The sequence below is a fragment of the Poeciliopsis prolifica genome, unplaced genomic scaffold (assembly GCF_027474105.1).
Source record: "Poeciliopsis prolifica strain line A6 unplaced genomic scaffold, Auburn_PproV2 SCAFFOLD029, whole genome shotgun sequence".
In the NCBI taxonomy this organism is placed as follows: domain Eukaryota; kingdom Metazoa; phylum Chordata; class Actinopteri; order Cyprinodontiformes; family Poeciliidae; genus Poeciliopsis; species Poeciliopsis prolifica.
This window is the reverse complement of record NW_026562404.1, coordinates 679,796-702,929: the sequence shown is the minus strand read 5'-3', so window position 1 is coordinate 702,929 and position 23,134 is coordinate 679,796. Positions and strand designations below refer to the sequence as shown.

Genomic DNA, 23,134 nt, shown 5'->3' with positions numbered 1-23,134 from the left:
ATGTTGACAGTTTTTTACAAGCAAGGCATAATACACTGGTTAGTTTTACTATTTTCTCCACTGTTTGTTCGATGCATCAATACATTTGAAAATATGATTAAATGCTGCTACTCTGCGCAGTTTGGTGACACAAATCACACTTCTTTATGGAGTCCTAAAGAAGTGCATTACAAATGTGAATGTTTTTCAAGAGCAGGGTTTGTTTTTGAGGCTATATCTGCTGCGCCATGCGGCCACTGTTACCTGCAAAAGAAATCATAAATAGTTCTTATCGTCACTTATATTGTCATCCCAATGGTGCCACAAAATGTCATGTACTGTAAATCCATATTTCCCACTCCAATAAACAATCTAACAGTATCAGTTCTTTACAAATAAAATTTCTAGGAGAAATGTGAAAAGCTGAGTGGGAATTTCAATAAAACGCTCCAAGATGATAACAAAAGCTTCTGTCCTCTTCACCCGATCGTTGACCAGCAATAAATGCTGGGAAAGTGATGACTTCAAGGATGACATCATCTGCGTTTTCCTCCTCTTTCCTTCAGGGTTCGGTATTATTGGAGGAGCCTACAGAGAGTCCCGCCCCCACCTCTGAAAATGGCACCACAGAGGAATCTGCGTCGCCTCCACAGCCGCCTCCACCACCGCCTCCACCGCCTCCTCTCCCCCCCAGCAATCCGATGCCAACGCCCCCTCCTCCCCCTCCGCTGCCCACCGGGGCACAAACCACCCAGAACAACGGCAGCACCGCCCCCAGCTCCACCCCCGCCTCCAACGACAACAGGCGCCCATCTTCCTCATCAGGAAGTGAGTTCCTCTTTTTGTTCTTCCTGACGTCTCCCCACTTTTCTGCTTCCATACTTTTACTGTGTTATTCCTAGAAAGTCGAGAGGGTGTGTGCTTGCCAGTGTCGGCCACCAACTCATCACCTCAGGTGTATATGAGCGGCGTTCAAACCCGGCCTTCTAAATAACAGATTGTAAATTAACGATGCGGGCGTCCCGTTACCCTGAGGTCTGGTTTAGAGTTCAGTTATTTCCTTAAGTGGCCCTCTGCCCGATATCACTCTGTCTCACTAACCCCACGCCGCTCTGCTTGCAGGAAACGTTAGGAATTAGAAGTTACCAAGCTTATTGCTTGTGCATTATTGCTTGTGAACAGTCTTCAGTAGCTGTTGAAGAAATATCAGGTTAAAATCCAGATGTGACACGATGCTCGAAAGGAATGGCTGGACGAAGAGATGTAAATCATCCATGAAGCCGCCGTAAGAGGAAGAGTAACAAGTTAAAGCTATTACCTTATAAAATAAGATAAATCGGGCTACGATTGAATTTGACTACGTGCTTTTACTTCTGTCTATTTCTCTTTCATTACATCTTTCCACTTTCACTGTTTCCTCTGCATGTTTCTGACTTTTCTTCCTCTCTCTCTCCGCCTGACGCGGTTTTTCCTCGATGCTCTCAAGGCAGGAATATCTCTGTCTCCCACCCAGACAGAGGGCTGCTTAGACAGATGAAGAGTAAGTACAAACTGAGACTTTAACCTGCTAAATGTCAGGATCTTCGTAGTCCCTTAAATCCACTTTAGTTTCCTCATAGCTGTGAAAAAAAAAATCCAGACATTTTTTCTGGGAACAAAAAGTTTTTTGATTGCATTCGTTCTGCTCGTTAAGTAAAGCATACCAGCAAAAAAACTTTACATTTTGTCAATTTCAACTTACAGAATTGTAATTTTAATGTCTAATAATAATAAAGTACCTCAATTCAGATCTTTTATTTATTTTTTTATATCAGACCACTGGAAATGCTGTAAATAATATAGGTTATATAATGATCATATAAGTCATCCAAAGCTTAAACTACTTATTTTATTAGTCCATCTATAAGTTTCTCAGTAATTAATGGGGCTATTTTGCACACTTTAATCTTTACCTATTTTATTTAACTCATCTGTCTGCACAGTTAACAAAAACTTGAGACACAAATATTTCTCCCATAATGATGCTGGACGTCGTGATGGGAGAATAACGAAACTAAGAAATGCGGTCTCGTTGTAAAACCAAAAGGAAAAGAGGACGTAAAATGGAAATCCTTAAAAGAAGGATGATTTTGAATGAGTCCAGCTTGTGAGTGAGCACGTCTTCTTAAGCAAGGATATATTCTTAGCTTTAAAGAAAAAGGAAAACTGAATACCAGCTGCAGTAAAGTGTTAATTACGGGATTTAACATCAGATTTGTAGTACTTACACTTTGTAACTTCCTTCTGTCTGATCTCCTTCTGCTCCTTCTGTTATCAAATAAATTAAATACTCATAAACTGCTCAGAGATAAAGAGGGCTGTGTCCCTGTTAATGGAACCATTCCAGAACAACAATAAGCTCAAAATGACTTCACTGCTTTTCTTGTTGAGGCGACACAGAGAGGCAGGTGTCTGGCCGGATAGGCTGCATAGTTTGTCAAGCTCTTTTGTTCTGTAGTTCTTTGCCGCCTGTAAGAGGGGGACAGTTTTTACACCCTGCGTCTTTATCTCAGGAGCAGTGTGGTCTGAGGAAATATAGGATTTGTTTCTAGCCTCTGATCAGACAACAAAATGTCACATGGAGGCCATAAAAATGAAAAGCCTTGAATTGATATGCTGCGGAGGCTCTTTCACAGACTAGATGCATATGTTGAATGGCGGTCTTCATCACCGTGTGAATATGTTCCATAATGTAAACGCAAGCCACTGCGATATTTGGTGTCGTGTTACGATTTATCCGCCATGCCTTAACCGATCCAACTTTTGCTGATCAATAACAGTTTTGGGTTTTCGTTCAGGTCTGACCTGCTAATTTCCTATTTTTTCTTTGGACCTTAACAGAACATTTTTCATAAAATGTAAAAATATATTCTGCATGTTCTTTAGCACAAAGAACATGAATCCAATAAAAATGCAGGTCTTATAAGATTATCTCCATTTAATATTTTCATTGAACTCTGGTTTTGATGCGTTATAAATAGTACTGAAGATTATGGGCTCTGATGATTGGTGCATGTCTGACTTTCTCTGTCCTTTCTGCCACCTCCTCATCAGTCATTTGAGACGCTAAAATCCAGGCAGACTGGTGGAGATATTGTGATAATTGGAAAAGAGAAACATGGTGAGGACAATTTGCAATTGACATTGTCATTGCAATGTTCAATCATAGTACAGTAATATCAGATTCATTTAAGCAGAATGTCTGGGGCCCTTAAATTGATAAACCATGACTTCCAGTTTGACTGGGCTACATTGAGTCATTCCATTCAAGTAAGGCATTCGTTTGCTCATCTGCTTAGTCCAGGAAATGGCCACAAAAAAGTTTGTCACCTAAAAGTTCCCATGTATCATGCAGGTGTAAAGTGTGAGTCTGAACTGAGAGCAGGCTGCCCTGCATAGCGAGACGTTCATTAGGTGAAGCTGTTTCTCTTACATTGTGCACCTGTCACTCCTCCAGCCTGGTCCACATATCACTCTGACCTGCTGAATCCCCACCCTGTTTTTAAACAGGATTTAAATGTCCGCAGAGACACAGCTGCTTTCTCATAAAGTTAAACAGACACGCCGGTGTAACTTCAGTGTGATTTTTTAATTTTTTTTCAAGTCCGTTAAAACTCATCTTCCTCTGGACTATTAACGGTCCTGGATCTTTATAATAAGGACCTGTCAGGAAAGGCATAAGGTATGAGGTTTTTGCCATCATTCCTTGTTTTGATTTCTATTTATATTAAAATGGTATTTTGTCAAACAATTTCCTCGTCTTTGAACATTTTTGCAATTTGTCAAAAATACAACCACAAGTTTTATTAAACTTGTATTGAATTTTATATGACAGACCAGCATGAAGTGGCCAAATAAAAAATATGTTTTTAATTATTATTATTTTAATGATTTCAAATACAAATCTAAAACCGCTGGTGTAGATTTGTTATCAGCCCTCACAAGACAAATTATTTGAAATAGCAATTTCCAGGCCATGTCTCTGGTAGCTTTGAAAGTCTTAAGTCTAGCTGTGTTTACTGAATTGGATTCAGGTCTGAACTTTACTTGAGCCTTTCTAACTCACCCAAACATTTTCATCCAAACCACTCCACTGAAGCTCAGGCTGCAGGTTTATGGTTGGTATCTTGTTGGAGGGGGAACATTACTGGTCTATTACCACCTTTAAAGGATTTTACACCAGTTTTGCCCTTAATTCAGCCCATCAACGCTCATGCTGTCTCTGATCAGAGGAAGGAAGGCTTTCTCTCTGCATAATACTGCCACTACCACATCATGAAAACTGGTGTGGTGGTGGTTTAGCCTCTCACGGTTCCTGTTAGCACTTTATTCCATGGTCTTCTTTGAATACACTTTTGCAGTGCTGGTTTTAATCCACAAATTGCATAATGAACATTCGAATAGTTTTATTTAGAGTTATTGAAGGAAAGTAGCCGAAAAGTAATGCATGTAGCACTTTACAGATTTTTGGGAACCATACTTTTCCTTCTGATTTATGCAGTACTTTGTGTTAATCTACCAATCAACCACAGTTTCAACTCAAATCAGCTGGTTCTTTTATTCTATAGTGCATATCCCATGAGACATAACAAAATGCCAAGCGTACTGTGTGCGAGCTTTGAGAGGATTGGTTTGGCAGCGGGCGGACTGACGAGCCGACGATTCGACGGCCTCTCTGCGTGCGTGTGTTTGTGTGTTAATTCCTGGCTAGCTTTCCAGTGGCTTGCTGTCACTTCCAGTTACTGGTGATTCCTTTAGATTTCCCCCAACTGTGATGATGGGTCTTTAATAGAAAGCTGTTCTCTCCTCCTACATGGGAGAAAGGGAGCGCGGGCGAGCGTGAGGAGGGGTGGCACGCTAGCCAGTCTTTGTGTCCGTCTAAACCATTGTGGTCGCCTCGACAGGGAACACTTTTACCAAGGGACTTTTGTTTTCATCCGTTCTGCAAATAGAAGCTGTGTAAACAATGAGGAATTGAGGACATTTGCTACATTCAAGACTAACGTTCTGTAAAACAGGTGAGGCTGTGTCGGGCTCTTTGGACCCTGATAAGATCCCATTCATTCTAAATTCAAAGCAGTTTTGAGGCTTAAAGGAATTATGGTGTGCTAAACTTGATATTGGTAGATAAAAGTATTATAATTGATTTGATATAATTATTAAATTAGAAACATGTATAAGAATAAAGCAATAGAAAATCTGTTTTGTAAAAGTTTTTGGTTTTTTTATTTTCACTGTGAATATATCTCTCTCACCACAAACGGATTAGTGTCAGTGAAAGATGAACTACACATGCGTTTTCTTATCATTTCTAACATTTTTTTTTCTGATTAAAGCTAGAGATGGACTGATTATTGTATTTTTTTTAATCTGGCCTTATTTGAGCTTTATCTTATCAATACTTATTTTAGTTGATTGAAATTTCTCGTTAAGAACTATGATTAGCCGGGAACTATGACTTTACAAAATGTTTATTCCAGCCTGCCTGCTGGAAATAAAATGTTCTTATCATTCATTATGTGGTGAGGGCGCTCTCACAGGCCTCTCATGTGACAGACGTGTCCCTGTAAAGCAGGACTTTGCTTATTTAAAACATGCAAAATAGTTCAAAGTTCACATTTTAAACTGTCTTCAGCAACATATTGTAACAGTTGTGTTTATTCCCTTGAGAATGTAAATTCATTACTTCAGCTTATATTTCCAAAAGCTAGCTAACATTTCCAAATCTATTGTGTTGAAAAGAAGCATAATTATAACTAAATGTTTATTAATTTAATTTTTAATTTCTGAAATCAGCTTTATCTAGTGAAGTTGTCCCCACATAACTTCACTGCTTTGCCAATTTTATGTGGGAGACAGTTTTTTTTTTCCTACCCGAAAAGATTTCAAAACAAAGCCTGTTTTATTTCTGTGTTGTCGTTAACAGCTGACATGCCTCTGCAGAAAACATTTCCCTTTTAGACATCTTCTTGCAGCTTTTGTTCTTCCTCTGGTATCTCTTTTCAACACCCTGACACTGTAAATAGATAACGAGCCTTTTTCTCAACTTCCACACTAAAGAGCAATGCTGTCAGCATGGCCTGGTGTGGCGCATTTACGGACTGAAACGCATAAGATTCTGATGTTTCCAAACGACATGTCACCGATGTTGCCAGTCTAGTGGAAAATCATCCCATTCTAGTCTTATTCTAGGCTATTGTTAATTAGGATAATGTGTTTCTAATTAAACCAGTGCTGTAGCTTGTCCAAAACAATTTATTGGTTTTGTTTTTTTCTACTTTGTGAACCGAATCTAAATGCCTTCTTCAGTGTAGAAATACCCAACGTGGTGATAAGAGGGAGATTAATTTCTGTCTTCAAACTAAAAAAGCATAATAAATGAAAAACACTGCAGTTCAAAACAGGAATAAAATAATTATTTGGTAGCTTTGATATCCTTCTTTGGAGAATTTCTCTAAAACTCTTCACCCAGACCTTAGCAAGCTGTATGCATTGCACTGAAAAAGGAACATTGTGTATTTTGTAGCTCTGTCCTGATTGGATCCCTTTAGATGAAGGAATAAAGTAAGTTTGTAACCAGGTTTTGTGTTATGGTTACCTTTTAATCCAAGTTTGGTCCAGCAGTGATCTAATCAGACATGTCTCAAGCAGACCCAAATACAGCATAAATGCAAACCTCAGTAAACAAATATGCATGTCCAGCATATCCATGATGACCCGACTGACCTGCCATCATTGTTCAACATGCTCCGGTTCAACACTGTTATTTGGCTGATTGGATAAAATATTTAAACACTGAAATGCCGCCCAGTGTCTCTTTTCTCTTCAGTGGATCTGTCGCTCTCTCATCCGTCTTTCTACCTGGTTTCACTCGTCCGCGCTCTCATTTTGTCCGCAGGCACCAAATCTTTCAACATGATGTCCCCCACCGGAGACAACTCAGAGCTGCTGGCAGAGATCAAAGCTGGAAAGAGTCTCAAGCCCACGCCTCACAGTAAAGGCTACACCACTGTGTTCTCCAACACAGGGACGACAGGCAACAATGTAGGTGCAAAGCTTTTTGGCACTTTTGAATTCATTTACAAAACGGTGAATGATACAAAGCCACAGACTCCAGCAGTTCAGTCACAGATATTAAAATTGCGTTGGATGACTGCGATGCGTCCTAAGTGTCTTCATCTCCTTTAAGGGAACCACTACACCTCCAGAGACCCAAACATCTACCCCACCCGCCAAGCCACCCTCCCCTCCACAGTCCAGCCCGCCTGTTACCTCCCCGCCCGTCACCCCGAGCCCCAGCCCCAGTCCCAGTCCCACTGGTTCCAGGAACATGTCAGGCTCTGCGAGCTATGAGCAGCTGTCCTCCAACTCCGTCGTCAACGGGGACGGCGGAGCTGGTGCCGCGCAGCCGGAGTCGGGAAGGAAGACGAGCCTCGCCGACATTGAGGCGCTGGTGCCCACTCATGATGAGCAGGGGAAAGCCATCCCTGAGTGGAAAAGGCAGGTGATGGTGAGGAAGCTCCAGGCCAAGATGCAGGAGGAGGAAGAGCACAAACGCAAGGTAGGTGTTGTGCCGGAATGCTGTGCCCAGATGACAGGAGTTTTGACGTCTTTCTGCTATCCCTTTTGTGATCTCTTAAAGTTTGAAATATGCAAAATGAATAAATAAATAAATAAAATTGGCTTGGCATTTATATAACTACGATGCAAAGGGGATGGCTTGTACTTTGAGTGTTTGATGTTTTATGATAATTTTTCATGTTGTGCATGAAGAGTGTAACTCAATCAAGATAAAAAATACTTTCTTAACATCAAAGAAAAGGTTTTATCTTAGAGCAGAAGGTTCAACCTCTAGCCCTTTGGGGCCACTGTCCTGAAACTTGTGGATATGTTTGTTGTTCAGAAGCCCTGAATCAACTAATTGGTCATTAGCAGGACTGGATTAGAGCTGATTTCATGCTGAGGACAGATAGTCATCTCATTCATGTGAGTTGGACCAGAGACGCTCCTAAAAGCAGCAGAATGTTGAACTGCCAGGGCTGGAAATTGAGAACCTTCTCTTTGAAACTTCTTAATGCAGATTCCTGTTTAAATTATCTTTTCACACATCAACTGATAACATTCAGCATATATCTTTTTGTCTTCAATAGCTTTTACTTGTGTTACCTTTAAGTATTATTAGACATGGTACTGATTAGAAAGTCATCCAGACACAATCTGGACACTTGTTGGGCTCAGATAACATAACAAAGACTCTGGTTATATACAAATTAATTATTTCTAGCTTATTAATCATTAATTGCAAGCACAGGTTGCCACTTTTGCCCCTTGCATAATCCAACAGGAAGAAACTTCTCTTAAATGTCATTCTGTGATGCATGCTGGAGAGTTTTTGTGTTGGTATAGACCAAAATTTTATTCTATAGGGTTTAATTAAATAAATCAAATGTGTCTTCTCATAATCAACAAATAAAATACAGGTTAGAGCCTTAGCACATGCACTTACCAGTTATCAAACTGATTGTTTTTGTTTGTTTGTTTTTTTTTTTTTTACTTTCGCATGACTTTTATGTTACTCATAGATGTTGCTGAGGTATTTTGAAGTGAAGTGGATTAAAACTTGGCTACATCAACCATCACAGCATCAAGACACTTGACCAAACTATACACAGTGTGAACTGGTGTTTTGGTGTTTCTGTGGCTGCAAGTCCTTACATGCAGATTCAGTGGTGTGATGATGGGCCCCATTCACACTACAGCTCAACCAGTGCCATCAAAGTCCCCAAAAGAGCATTTTGACGATGATAAAATGATTATGTACAAAAAAAGGCTTAGCAATAGTCTCAAAGTTGAGCAATGTTGTCTTTTGTTTTTGCTTTCATTTTGTTTGATTTTAAGACTTTCTAAATATTTTTACCAAGGTTGCCGATAATACATTGCTGTAGAGTGATCTTTTTCCTTAGGTAATGACCAATACAAGCAGTTTTAACTTTATTGCATTGTTCACACACCTAATACGGTCTTCTCCATTGCTGGGAGGACTGATGTGTCTGTTGTACACAGATAGGATTCAACGGTGTTAGAATAATAGTTTGTATAGGTGGACGATGTCCCGAGGGACAGCAATAGAGACGTGGGAACTTCAAAGCTGATTTTGAGTTTCTGCAAATATGGTTGGTTCAGCATTTAATTTTGCTGGTTCGTTCAAAAAGAACAATGGTTTTCTCTGTTTGCTGTGATTCTAAATTACAGCACAGAGTTTAATGCCAGTAATGAGGCTGTGCCATTGCACCACTAAATCCATGTAAATCCTGTGTGTTGGACTGGATTTGCTCTGAAGCGTGTTTGAAACAAGGAACATCCTGCTGAAGGAAACCCTCCTTCCTTCTTTTTTTTCCCCCTCTTGTCCTGTCGGTCTCCTTCGACCTCTGATTTAGTTTGCGTCAAGTGGACACTACCAGCCTCAGGAATGGCACTACTCCCACATCCACAATGCCATTTTAGGGCCGTTTGGGGAGTTGATGACCGAAGCTGACCTAAATCGAATTGAGAAACAAATTGAGAACCTGCAGGTCATGCATAAGATGTCAGAAGTCGAGAAGGAACTGGAGGAACTGGAGCGAGAGCTTCACCAGCTGCTACCAGTCTCTGCTGCTCTTAATCAGGAGCATTTCTCAGTCAATCCAAAACAAGTGCATGGGCAAGCTGAAGATCTCCCAGCCTGGTGCAGCAAAATCTCCACCCTGCTCAAGAGCATGGCGATCCTCCTTGCCACCCTTGGAGGCAAGGAGATCGACCTCCTAGATTTTATTCTTTCCGGAAATGCTCAAGAAGGAGCAAAGTGTATTACTGCAGGCCAGTGTCAAACATCTGTTGGCAATGGAAATATTGGGCGATCCCAGTCCTTCTCAACAAGAGAAGATGTGGAAAGGGAGATAAAGCAGTGTGGAGTTTCTGTGAAGAACCTGAAGGCCAATTATGAGCTTCAAACTCAGACACCGTCTACAAATGACCCAGCTGATAGGGTTTACAAACGCAAGATGTCACTTCCAGTGGTCAGTGAGTCAAGTTATAGTCTAGAGCCAACCACCAATAGCAGTGTTCCTTCCTCTACAAATATAGTTCCTGACTATAGAAGCAATGGACCTTTGCCACCTGTAGAAGAATCTGCCTTGCCACTTGTTGAAGAACCAGTTGTTACTGAAGCTTATGTTTCTCCATTGTATGTCTCCTCTGAGGCAATGGCTCCAACGAATATCAAAGAGTTCAACCAGGTTCTTTCTTCAGACCCTGTTTTAACTGACAATCACCTAAAACGAAGCTTGGAGGTGCAGACTGATCTAAGCTACGTCCAGGAGTGCATCGAAATGAGGAAAGAGAGGATCGTCCTTTTGTTCCTTGAACACTGGAGGAAGTACACCGTCTCAGAATCGTATCGGACTAAGTACACAGGCAGGAGGGGAAACTACTTGGATGTCGGCTTAGAGGACTACAGCCAGTTCAATGCTCAAATGGGTGATGAAATGCACAGTGAAGATGATAAAATGATTATGTTTATGAAGTCAAAGCAAGTGGTTGGAAATCTGATTGGCCACTGGAGATCAATTATGAGCCAAGTCCCATCACGGCAGATCCGGAGGCTAAGTCGGGCCCAGATGATCTACTGGCCGGAACACTTCTTGCCACACTTTAACGGCTCCCCTGTGAGCTATGAGAGCTTAACCCTTGACCTCTTCATGCTTGGATACTTCCAGTTACTAGAAATGAACATGTCTCGCAGGGAGCGGAAGTTCCGCCACCTCTTGTGCTACGAGATGTTCGACCGCCTTGGCAGCCACAAGTGGGAAGTTATAAGACAGTTTCACAAGGAAGTGATGGTGGAAATCGAGAGTGGGAAACGAGACTGGGCGGATGGCTTTGAGGACATAAAACTCAAGCATTTCGGAGACGTGGCTGATGGGGGAGGTGTGATGACAGCATCTCTAAATGCCGTATCTCCTGAAATGTCTGCACTGCATGAATCCCTCCCACCCCCACCTTTAAATCCTCCCCCGCCTCCACCTACCTGTCCTCCACCCCCACCTCCAAATCCACAGTCTGCAACATCTGCAGTGACAACACAACCATCTCCGCCAGCCTCTAATGGGGGACAACCCCCATTAGATGTTCCTCCATCAGTGTCACCTACTGCTGCCGAGAACGGCGTGTCTGACAACCGATCTTCAGTGGAGCCCAATGCTCCAGAGACTGTGGCAACCAATGAGCTGATGTCTTCAAATGAGACTGGGATTGTATTGGAGAAGGACCCAAAATCTGAATGTGGAAAACAGAACTCCATGGACACTGCAGGATCAGAATCAAAGAAAGAGCTTCCACCCGTGAAAGTTAGATTCTCAGAAGAACCACGCACTGATCAAGCTTCAGCCAGAGATGAAACTTCTGAGGATGCGATTAAAGTTATTTATGAGCTCAAAGAGTTCAGCAATGAGGAGATCATCAGATACATCGACCGAAGCTTTGCCTTTTGGAAGGAGAAGGAAGCAGAGCTTTTTGACATCTAACTGCAGTGTCCACCACCAGAGATGGTGCTGGATCTGAGAGGCTAATCTGCACAGTTCAACCTACCGAAAAGGGAAACTAATCGGGAGAGTTAGCATTTAGGCCATGTCACCTAGAGGATTAAACTACAGCAAATAGCCTTCATTTGGTTGTGCTGACATTCCCATTTGTATATGCTTGGATGGAGAGACAGAGCTGACCATTTATTCTGAACTGAGTTCAAGTGAGAACATTGAAATAAAGAGTTTTAAATGAAGCCATGGTCTCAAAATAACCTTTAAAGAAGTCATTTGCCATTTAAAAATCTGATTTGTTCATTCTCTGTTGTGAATAGTTTGTCCTATTGTAGTACTTCCATCAGTCGCAAGACACAAATCTTTGAGCCATCAACGGCCCCTCTTTTAATCTATATAATAATACATAATAATAATATGAAACTTCATTCCTGATAGTAACACCGAGACACCAGAGTCTGATTGGCTGACTGCTGAGATGCACTGTCCAATCACGATTGAGACGAGGTTCAGTAATAATCCAGTGATCACATATATGAGAGGAGAAGCTCTGCCATGCTCTATTTTTCAAAATAATTCTTCTCAACACTCAGCTAATCATGTCAGTCATTAGTCTGCAACTTGACTAATAACTAATGAAAACAATTGTAATTTCTGCAATATTAGGAATAACACTCATTGAACACAGTAAGTATACAGTATATTAGCTCACTTGTTTTACTAAAAAAAAAGTCCACAATACAGAACAGCCAAACAGCTCATCACTTTGACAGAATTGTCAAATTTTGATACACATTTTTATTTCTAGTCACAAGCTTAGTTTAAAATAACAGTTTATTGTGTTTGAAATGGGAAGTTGTATTTTCTGACTTCGAGGAAAACCCCCCTGAATTATGACAAGCAAAGTTGCAGCTCTCCAATCAGTCTCAGGTTCAACATCAAGCATACATTTAAAAAACATAGTGAAGGTCAAGTTGAAGGTATTTAATTATTATTTAGCACATCTGACAGTTTTTTTTTTTTTGATCATTTCACCAATGGCATCAGGAGTTCTCTAAAAACCCCATTTGTTAACATGTTTCTTTACTGTTTGGAGATAAATACATGTTTATCAGTGTATATTGCAACCAGTAGTTTGCATCTGTTTGTTTGACTTATAACCAGAATGTGATGAGATCTGACGCGGCATCGTTTCCAGGTCTGAGTTCCAACTTTCAGGACAACAACAACCGACAACAAACCGAAGGCTGCAATAAATTCTGAATAAAATCCACCTGCAGAAATTTACAAATCAGATGTGAGACAATGAGCTGGAGCGACAAAATAGCGTAGCTGCAATAAAATCTGTGTGGTAAAAACTTTTCTCTTTTTTTTTTAGCTTTTCCTGAAGCTCTGTCGGAAAATACAAACATGCAGTTCAGAATTTGTTTTGAAATATATATAAAAACAAAACAAACAATTTTATTCTTGATAGAAATTGCTCAATGAGTTACTTTGATGCTCAGATATTACTGTCCAGGTTTAAGACCACTTTGCAGTCGGGAAAATTTGACAACAGATTTCTGTGAGCTGATGTAAGAATTTGATATTTTAGAGCTCTAACTCTCAGAACATTCAAAATTGAAGTTTGTACAAATCTCAGTATTTATGGACTTTGCTTTGTTTTGTCTGATATTAAGGTGCGTTTCACAGACTTTTTTTCCACATTCTGGAACTGAATTGTGTTTTTACCTGATTTCTACGTGACTGTCAAAAATAAAGTTTATAGAAAATGTTTGTATTTGTACAAGTTCTAAATTGTTTTCCCTAAGCACTGACTAGCAGGGGCAAACTTCTGTGAGTGTGAGTCCAGTGACAGAACCCATTTAGACACTCAGTTCCTCCGTGTGAAGGTCTCCAGTGATCTGCCAGTGGCTTCGATATTCTCATAGTGTCTTTTCTGTGGCATCAAGATTACCTTCATGTAACCCTCTTAGTGCCACCTGCTGTCATGCTATCCATGGCTTACAAAAGCCATAAGGCGGTTACTGTGAATCTTCATCACCTCACAGCTCAAAAGGAAGTCATTCAGGCGGTCGGCTAAATGCCATTTACTATAAGGAGTCACATTCACATTCATCAGTTTATGTACTGATTGCTAGATTTTAAGGATTACTACAATGTCTGCACTGATAGTAATCCATACTAGCTTGAATGATGACGTGCTACGGAATATTGATTATAGATCAAAGTTGTAGGTCAATTATAAAAGAGTAGAAAAGACGATTAAAGTGGATCCCTGCCCAGTTACAGTTCACGATTCACTGACTTTTCTGTGGAATGCAACTCCAAATCATTTGCAGAAAATCTGCCTGCTCACAGATATATATATATATATATATATATATATATATATATATATATATATGAACTTATAGTCTGCCTGCTTATTGTTAAGATAAGCACACAGATTATATATATATATATATATATATATATATATATATATATATATATATATATATATATATATATATATTTTTTTTTTTTTAGCACATATCTAAACTATTCAAAAGATAATGCAGCTTGGGAAATACATGGAATCAGTCCCACTGGATATGCTAGTTCTTGCTCCTGGTGGCTGCACCCCCAAGAGTGGAAATAATGAAGACTGTCTTCGCGTCTGCATTAGCGATAGGATAGTTTCCTTTGTGTGTTTTGTTGCATATTGAGGTATATTTTGTGAACTATATAAAAATAGTTCGCAAAATATTTGAAAAGGGTCGTCATGGGGTGTTTATGGATTTTAGTTATTCCACAGGCAGCTGTGGTGCTTAAGCCCCATCACTTTTAGGGAGCCACTGTATATATAATCTACATAAAAGTAAAAAAAAAAAAAAAGCTACAACTACTTTTTATATTTCTACCTAGGAACTACTTAATAATCTTTTAAAGTGGTCCTAATAATTAGTTGGGGTTTTTTAAATCCCCCCTTTGCACCAACCTGGCCCTGTATCTTAACAATAAGCAGGCAGACTGTAGGTTTTCTCTGTAGTGTCATAAGGAGGTTCCCTTATATATTTGTGGGATCATGAGAGTTCCCTGATCTCTCTATGCAGCTAAAACAAACAAGTCAAAACCTCTAACTCATACCGGAGGCCCCTTGTACATAGTGGACTGGGTTTCCCATGAAAGAGGGCTTCCAGCCTGGTGAAGTTCGCACACCTCCAAATTGTCCCTCAGCTAGTTGCTTGGAGTCCAGGAGAGAGTGTGAGTTTTTAAGGTTCCGATTCAAAGACAATATATATTTTTTACTTTTTAAAGAGTGATCCTTTCATCATATTTAGCTAGTAAATGCACGAGGAGAAGAAAAGACCCTGCACACCTGGTCCAGGCCAAATTTTCAGCAAATAGATTATTTATTTTTTTTTGTCAGCTATACTAACATTTTAGTGTTCTTCTGTCTATGTTTTTTTTGTCCTTGGGATTTTCCATTGATTCTACTAACAAAATAGGTGAAAAGGTTTCCAATCCCTCAACAATTTCAAACATGATATAAGTACGTATAAAATCACACACATGAACAAGAAATGCAAAAGACACATTTTTGCACGCCACAATAATCTTCACATGCTCGAAAAGGAAGAAGTAAGAAACTTAACAACTCCTACCCCATAAACTCAGGCGGTGTTTTCAAATGCCTCAATATTTTTTCTGGTTCGATGTTGGAAGTTTCCCTTGTGCAAGTAGTACTATGGTTCCAGGTTAAGGGGTTTTATGGAGACTTAAAAAGAAATCCAAGCACGGGTTGAAAATAAAGTTTACAAAATTGCTACACATTTTATAGATGAAGGAAGATATGAAAATGTTTTTATCTTTCTGTGTTAACGTAAGATCATTGGTGCACCAAAAGACAAACATTATCATTACCATAGTTCATGCAGTACTGCTTAAACATTAGAAAGTTAACCCACTCTTATTAGTACATGTGGTCTATAACTTTATATGCATTTTATTTTAAATTGAAGTTATATGAACATCAGAACTGAAACCAGTGTAACAAATAAGCTGCTGTGTTCAGTCTTTTACACGGCCAACCCAACGTTAAATGACCAGTCAGCCATTTTAGTCCAGTCTTAACACAATTCACCTTTGACCAATTCATTTTATTTTGATCAAATTAGAAATTCAACAAATACAAAGATCTCTAATAGCTTCTTTTTTTTTCTTTGTAATAATTCCCTGGGGAATTATTAAAAATTTATGACGCAGGTAATGTTACCTGGAGTCACCATAGCTACTGTGAAATCCTGGAGTAAAAGGATTGAGAAAGGAAGGGGTAACGTATCTCAGGCGAGGACGAGAAATCTAACACTGCTGCCCTCTCCTCCTGTTCCACCCTCTGCTACAGACGCAAAGAGCAAAAAGGATCCAGTTAGGTTTATTTTTCGATGCAAACATTCTGCAAAACATTTAATAGCCTTTATCGTATTCCTAACAAAAAAACGAGAGGCAGCAGACATTGTGAGGTGTGTTTGCTTCTGAAAATTTATCCAACTGTTTAAAGACGGGTCCTTTGTTGAGTATTTGAATTCTATAATGGCCCTTTGTTTGGGAAATTGCACTTGGAGATATGAATAGATGTTGGATTCATGTTTCATCACAGTTTCTCCCTGCAGGTGTATGCCTGCTCTTTCAGCACGGAGCAGGGATTTACCAGCAAATCTATGAGAGTATAGCACCATTGATACTCTCAGAGATTTGCCCGTTTATTATCACATTTGATTCCGTTAATTTTGCAGCTACATCAAATCTGGAGTTCGCTGTTTTCCTGTTCAAGATGTCTTACTTTCTTCCCCCCCTAATTTTTAGCTACAGCCAAAAACATGACAAACAATTGAATGTCACACGTATTTGGAGATTTTACAGGCCGTCTGTTTAGCATGGCTGGTGATCCTTAAAAATAGTTGGGTGGTTATAAAGTATACAGTCAGAGTTTAAACGCCACAACTGACCGATTTGGGTCCCTGCTTTTTGCCCCCATCTCGGACCCTCTCTGTGTCCTTGCAGGCTGAAGAGGAAGCAAAGCGCCTGGCTTCCATGCCAGCCTGGAGAAGGGACATGATGAAGAAGAAAATGGACGAGGAGAGGTGAGTAATAAAGCAGTTGTTTTGTTTGTTTTTTTGCAGCGTTTTACACTCTTAAGTTCTGGAAATGTCTCTAAGACCAATATGTAGCCGCTTCACTTCACCAGTTTTCTCATTGAAGTTAATTGCAACCTTTGTTGCTGTGACATCAAACGGCGGAATGCCATTTTGTTCCTGAGTTCAGCCATCCATTCGTTTGCTTTAACTATTCAGCCGTGTGTTCTCCCTGTGATCTCAAGGGACCAAGACAGTTGCAACGCAGGTTGGATACAAAGATCGCACTGCAGAGAAATAAACTGCACAGTTTGCAAAGACTTTTCTCCGATTTATTCAGTGATGAAAAGCTGCAGATGAAGTTCAGAGTGAAGATTTTTTCCTGGAATTAGCGTCGCTAAATTTCCTTCTTTTTCTGTCAATAAGAAGGACACACTCAAAATGTTTTTAAATCTGAATCACATATCTGAGCCTGAGCCAGTTTGCATTTGCATTAGCAAGAAGAAAAGTGAGAAAGCACGAATAGTAACAAAACACAGCTGATAAATAATATTCAACATGCAAAAAGACGAATGAATGCATTTATATGTGGAATAGTCAACAAAGCATGATTCTACAAATTTTAGTTTTACATGATGAGGAACCAAGTTTATTTCTCTTCAGAAGTTTGTTTCCTCTCTCTAAAATCCCCATAAGAGCTTAAGCATTTATTAGAATGTTATGAACAAACTCCTTAAAAGGAAAATTATCATGTAAATAAAAATATCTTAAGTATTTTAAAGTGGACATCAGTTCTGTTTGTGAACTATTTATTTTTCAAATCATTTCAGACAGTGCTGACCTTGCTTCTTTTTAAGTTGTGAGAAATATATGTTGTTTTTTTTTCTCTGCATGTAAATTACAGGGTCCTTGATGTTATTTATTTATGTTACATATATCTCTGTGCCCTGACTCTATTCAAGTAAAACACTCCTGACAGTACGTCAGACAAGAAGTAATGGAGTCACTTGTTCTCTTTGCATTGCTAAATTTCAGTCAAATGAGGAGGCAGGAAGTAGAGACGGTGGAAAGACGGAAATCTGCTTATAACTCCTTATTTGAAGACTAACTTCATGTTTGTAGTAATACCTACAAGGAAGAACTAGTTCGTGCTGCAGTCAAATTATAATTTTGGGCAGAAATAGAATGACTTCATCCTGCAGCTGTGTCTGTGTGATATTATTAATGTAGCTAGTTTGATTCCTGTTCACTGTTTCAAGATATTTACGCCTTTTCTCTTTTGTTTTTGTCCTCCTGATGTGACAGGGAACAAAAAAGGTAAGATGTTTACTTCACACTCTTAATGATTTTAACATTCAAAATAAACCATTAAAATGGATTGAGGGGCAAAACAAGTGAAATCCCTTTCTTATTTGCAAATCTGGGCAGACACATTGAATGTCGAGTCAAAAATAACAACCTTATATAAATCACAATTAATGAATGTTACAGACATTTACAAATGCTGAGAGAAATGCAGCTGTTTCTTCATGGTATGATTCACAACACAAGAAGAAATAATTCATCTGGTGTTTAAGACGCCAGATTCAATCTGGATATATTCAAGCAGAGCAGGTTGAGCACAACTGATCTTTGGAAAACAGGTAAAATGTACTATTCCTTCAACATTATATTAGGGATAGGATAACAGAGGATTATTGCAGGAAATGTTTTTGGAGTGCACTATTAGCTAGATATCTTAAAGTCGAACAAAACTTTTCCTTAAGGCTCCTTCCTATGTGAACTTTGCAACTTGCTCTGAAGTACACTTGCACAACACAGACTTGTAGGTTTCTGTCATTTGCAAACTCAGCAGAGGTTTTAAGCAGCCTGCTAGAAGGAACTTAGAATGAATCATTCAATTCGAGGTCAGCCTGTAAGTTATTGACATTAACATATATCCATGTATTCATTCTACCCAATTCAGTGCCTTCAAGAGTTCATTTTTGGCAATCTGGTTATTTCTTTCAGTCAGCACTATTCGACATGAAGAAGGTCCACTAGAAGGAAACGTGGCCTGCTGCTTTGCAAAAGACTTGACTCATCCCTGATTTCTTTGTCATTTGCATCCTAGGAACCAGACTTTCTAATTTGCAGCTTTGGGCTGGGTCCCTGCTCCGTTTCAGTCCAGAACATTATCGCTACTCATCTGTTATATAATATACCAGAGCTGTATTGACACCAAAAAATAAAAAATTAATCGTGTCAAGACCTGACTGGATCAGTCAAACTCAAATGTGGCCTGAGCTCTGAGTTCAACTCTGTCAATAATTGTTTCTGACCAGGGATTAGATTACAGAAAACTTGTTATTTAACAGATTTTCCCACTGTTAAATCTCTCATATTGCTGAACAAATTTTAATGTTGGCCAAAACTAACCGGAGAAAATACCAAAAGCAGTTTTCAAGTGATTAAGAAGAAAAATCCAACCAACCCAAATTGCTGGTTGTTTCTTTCTTGGAGCAACACTTACTAATAAGCTGTTATACAACCGCATTATGGCAAATTGTTTTAAATCAGCCACATTAAACATGTTCAAGTTAATGTCACAGCATCTTAATAGTATTTCAATCTGGACTTTGACTGGGTTTCTCCAAAAATTACAGTGAATTATTAAATTCATTGTGATCTAATGAACTTAAATTACAATGATGTACTAAATTATAATAGTACAGCAGTGGCAAATACTATTTCCCACTGCTGTACTATTCAGTCACTGTGTAAAACATATAAAAAAAATATGTATGTGCAAGCAATTAGGTAAAATATTGTGCTGCTTTGTTAAAAAAGAAAAAAATTACAATGCCATCCTAATTATTGTTTGCGATCTTTGTAGAAAAGCAGAACAGCAGGCCAAACAGGCAAAGGAGTCCGAGGAGAAGCAGGAGCTGGAGCGACTACGGACCTTGGGATACGATGAGACCAAGCTGGCCCCCTGGCAGCGGAAGCTCATTCTGAAGAAAGGGGACATAGCCAAAAAATGAACTGGACCGTTTTCCCTGCAGCGTTCTGCGTCCTCGCACACTCGGTCCAAAGTGTCTCCCTCCTCCATTCTTTAACCCGCCGCCGAACAGACAGAGGTGAGGAGAGCTCGTCTCCCCCCCCCCTCCTGAAACTCTGTTGTGTCACTCTTCGGGGCCCCGCAGTACCTGAGGCCCGCTTCTGCGGTTGCTGCCTGTCCACACAAGCTCTGAGTCTCGGCTCTGGTGAAACACAGCAGAGTGACCCCACACCTCTTTCTAAAAGTCTCATGGACACAAATGATTGTTTAGCAAAGCATTTCTGACATGCACTGACCCTCTTTACTTTCTTTCACTTTGCTAAGGCACTTGTTAAAGAACACTAAGTCAAAATCACTGCTGGTGTATACTTACATTTCTACAAAACTGCAAATTATTGGATGATGTCACGTAGGAGATTTAAGTTTTTTAGTAGATGAAACGGGTGACATATGAGGCTGTTGTTGCTATGAAATTGTCTATTTTTCAGACTAATCGAAAGAAAAGTGGTTCAGATATATAATTTGTAATCAATAAGCAGCCAATGCATTAATAAGAATGAGTAGTGTCCCATCGATATTTCGTCTTAGTCATAACATTTAGTGTCAAGCTCACAGATGCACTGATTGTGCTGTTATAGGATAGTCCAGCTTTACACACAAATGAATGACTGAATGTAGTGTGAAGCACCCTGGCGTCCTCTGGACCTGATGAAGCGCTTTACAATTTCAGGCCATTTACACAGGAAACTGAGGTTGGCGGAAGTGCGTTCCCAATAATCTTCCTCCTGGAAATCCAATGGAAAATGTAAAGCATCTGGTGACACACAAGGAATTTTTTTAAGGAAATGCTTTGCATGTTCCGCTCTCACTTTATTTCCGACAGGAAAATCCTTGATAGCAGATCACTTCCTACCTCTGTTTCCCCATGTAAATATTCATCAGATTCTGTAGAAAAACCCACTCAGTGCAAATAAATAGACATTGATCCCAGTGATTTCTGCGGGCAAGATATTCATTTCTTATGACCTCTTAATAGAGCCTCAAATAAACCTGAATTATCCCTTTAATATTCTGCCAGTGTTTTGGCAGAAGCTACCGCCGGTTGTTTCATTTATATTCCGCCTCAAAGCTAACAGTTTATTAATATTTATTCAATGAGGTCATTTTCCAAATAATTTGTAATAATAATAATAACTAGTATGATTTTCCATTAACTGCTAGAAGCTCTTGTATCAGAGAAATAAAGCAAAGCTCAAATTTATTATTATAATGTTGTAATGCGACCGGGATGTCAAACTACGTCGTTTAATCGTGATTGTGACTTTTTTGTGAATCGCTGCATTATAAGAATCAAACACGTTTTTAATGTTTAATCACAAGGATGCCGGTAATCTAAGGTGGAACCCGCTCCCCCACAAAATAAGACAAAAGAGCTGCGACTCACAGCAGCCGTCTGATCCGAACCCATCCGTTTGTTTCTTGCCTCCGTCCCACTGAGCTGCAGGATGAATCTTTGATGAACGGATCCGCTTACACATCACAGAGACCACTCTGTCTTCCACAGGCGGGCTCACAGTGATAAACTTACACTGCTGGTTGGGCGAGTCGACATGCTCTAGCATGTTCAAAATTAACACTAACCAGTCGCAAAAGTACTGTATGATTCACTTTTAGGCATTCAGAGATCTTTTGTCCAGGCTGAGAACTGTGTCATCATTTCTCCCTTTCCAAATTTTAAAATACTTTTTACAACCCATAAAACATTCGAACGGTGTTAACCTGTTGAGAGCCGTGGTTCCCAAAGTCTGGGTCAGGACCCGAATATGGGTCTTGAAACACCAAGTGTGAGGTCTTTAGATTATCTAAAGAACTTTAAGTTGAACTAAAAAAAATTATTATTTGTTCCATTTTTTTACTTTAAAAGCTATAATAAAAAAATAAAGATAAAATCTGTAGTTGTAAATGGATAAAAAAAATAGTGTAATAGTTAAGGCTGTCTTGTAGCTGCACTCATTAAATGGGTCATTAGTTATGTTTGTGTATGTCAAACAGCAATAGTCAATTTTGTGGGTTAGAAACTGGGAAAAAAAATGGGAGACACTGGTTTGAAGGTCATTAGAAAATAAATATTTTGGAATAGAGCATGCATCGTTGCTTTTCCATTTAATGAAGTTCTTTTCCCGTTTTGTAATCTCATCATTACAAATAATCTCTTTAATTCATCTGGTCGGGTTTGATTGATCATTTGGAAATATTCTGACTCACTTCTCATCAGATGCCATATGATATTAAAATTTCAAATAATGTACATCATTGCCATTTAATTTTCTATACATATATTAATATATGAACTCTGTACATAGTGACCCTTAGATTATTTTTTTTGTCATTTCATTTTTTCCAGATTTCATGATATCACATGTCCCAGCCTCGCTTGGATGTAGAATATTGGCTTGTTTTCTTGTCATAATAACTTCAGACTGATAAAAAATGAACAGAATAAACCTCGGATCATTTAAGCATAGCCTGTGTGTTTCCAATGATTTATTCCTCTTTTTGTTGAAATGTTTTTAAAATATATTCTGCAAATATAAATTATTTAGTTAAATGCATTGTTCTTGCAAAGAATTAACAAATGAAAGTGCAAGAAAAGTAATATAATTCATCCTCTTAGGACATAAGAAGTATTATCCAAATGCATTTTTGTTTCTCACATCTACACTTTTATACAAGACTTTTGATTAAAGTATCAATAAATTTGCACATCTGATCCTACCTGTTTGTTGTCCAAAAATTCTAGTTGCACTACAAGATTCAGGTAATTTGTGAAAAATTAACTATGTGATAAATAATAATCAGACATGTGCCATACGAGAAACCAGTTTTTGAATATTCAGCCAAAATCTTTTTTTTTTTTGGCTCAAGTGGCCTTTATTTGAAAGTACTGATTACCCTGTTTAAGCAGGAAACAGGGTAAACAGAGAGGGGGAAGACATACAGCAAGTGTCACAAGGCTGGGAATTGAACCTGTGACCAGACTAAGGCCTGGTGCTTTGCCTTTGCGCCACCACAGAATTAATGTAAAATTAAATGAAAAGTTTAGCTGCCAGATAAGGAAGAAGGTGTAACTTCTAAACGTAAAACTAAACAACATCTAATCCTTTGCCAAAGAAGGCACAAAGCAAAGTTTGTGTGAATTAGAAACATGCAGTGACAAAGTAACCCCACACCAGGTTTAAAAAGAATATCAAGAAATTACATGCAAAAATAAATAATCCAACATATATCGCAGTAGCATTCAAAGAGTGGACGTGTTTATTAAGATTATTGTTAGATTGAGTTTCTGCAGTGATGGAATAAAATCCTAAAACAAAAAAATATGG

General features: G+C 39.0%; 1 protein-coding gene across 6 annotated transcripts in view; it reads left to right on the top strand.

Annotated features, from left to right (window-relative positions):
- espn (espin) overlaps nucleotides 1-22,275 on the top strand; it is a 43,191-nt gene extending 20,916 nt beyond the window's left edge. For 3 of the 6 annotated variants that reach the window (XM_055049705.1, XM_055049706.1, XM_055049703.1), the window contains 7 exons: nucleotides 546-807; nucleotides 1,466-1,519; nucleotides 6,917-7,062; nucleotides 7,208-7,579; nucleotides 16,641-16,720; nucleotides 18,008-18,028; nucleotides 19,587-22,275. In XM_055049705.1, coding sequence (XP_054905680.1) covers nucleotides 546-807; nucleotides 1,466-1,519; nucleotides 6,917-7,062; nucleotides 7,208-7,579; nucleotides 16,641-16,720; nucleotides 18,008-18,028; nucleotides 19,587-19,734 — 1,083 coding nt within the window. In that variant the 3' untranslated portion in view covers nucleotides 19,735-22,275. The remainder of the gene's footprint in view (nucleotides 1-545; nucleotides 808-1,465; nucleotides 1,520-6,916; nucleotides 7,063-7,207; nucleotides 7,580-16,640; nucleotides 16,721-18,007; nucleotides 18,029-19,586) is intronic. The other 3 variants (XM_055049707.1, XM_055049709.1, XM_055049708.1) reach the window with 3 other exon arrangements.
- The last annotated feature ends 859 nt before the right edge of the window (nucleotides 22,276-23,134 follow it).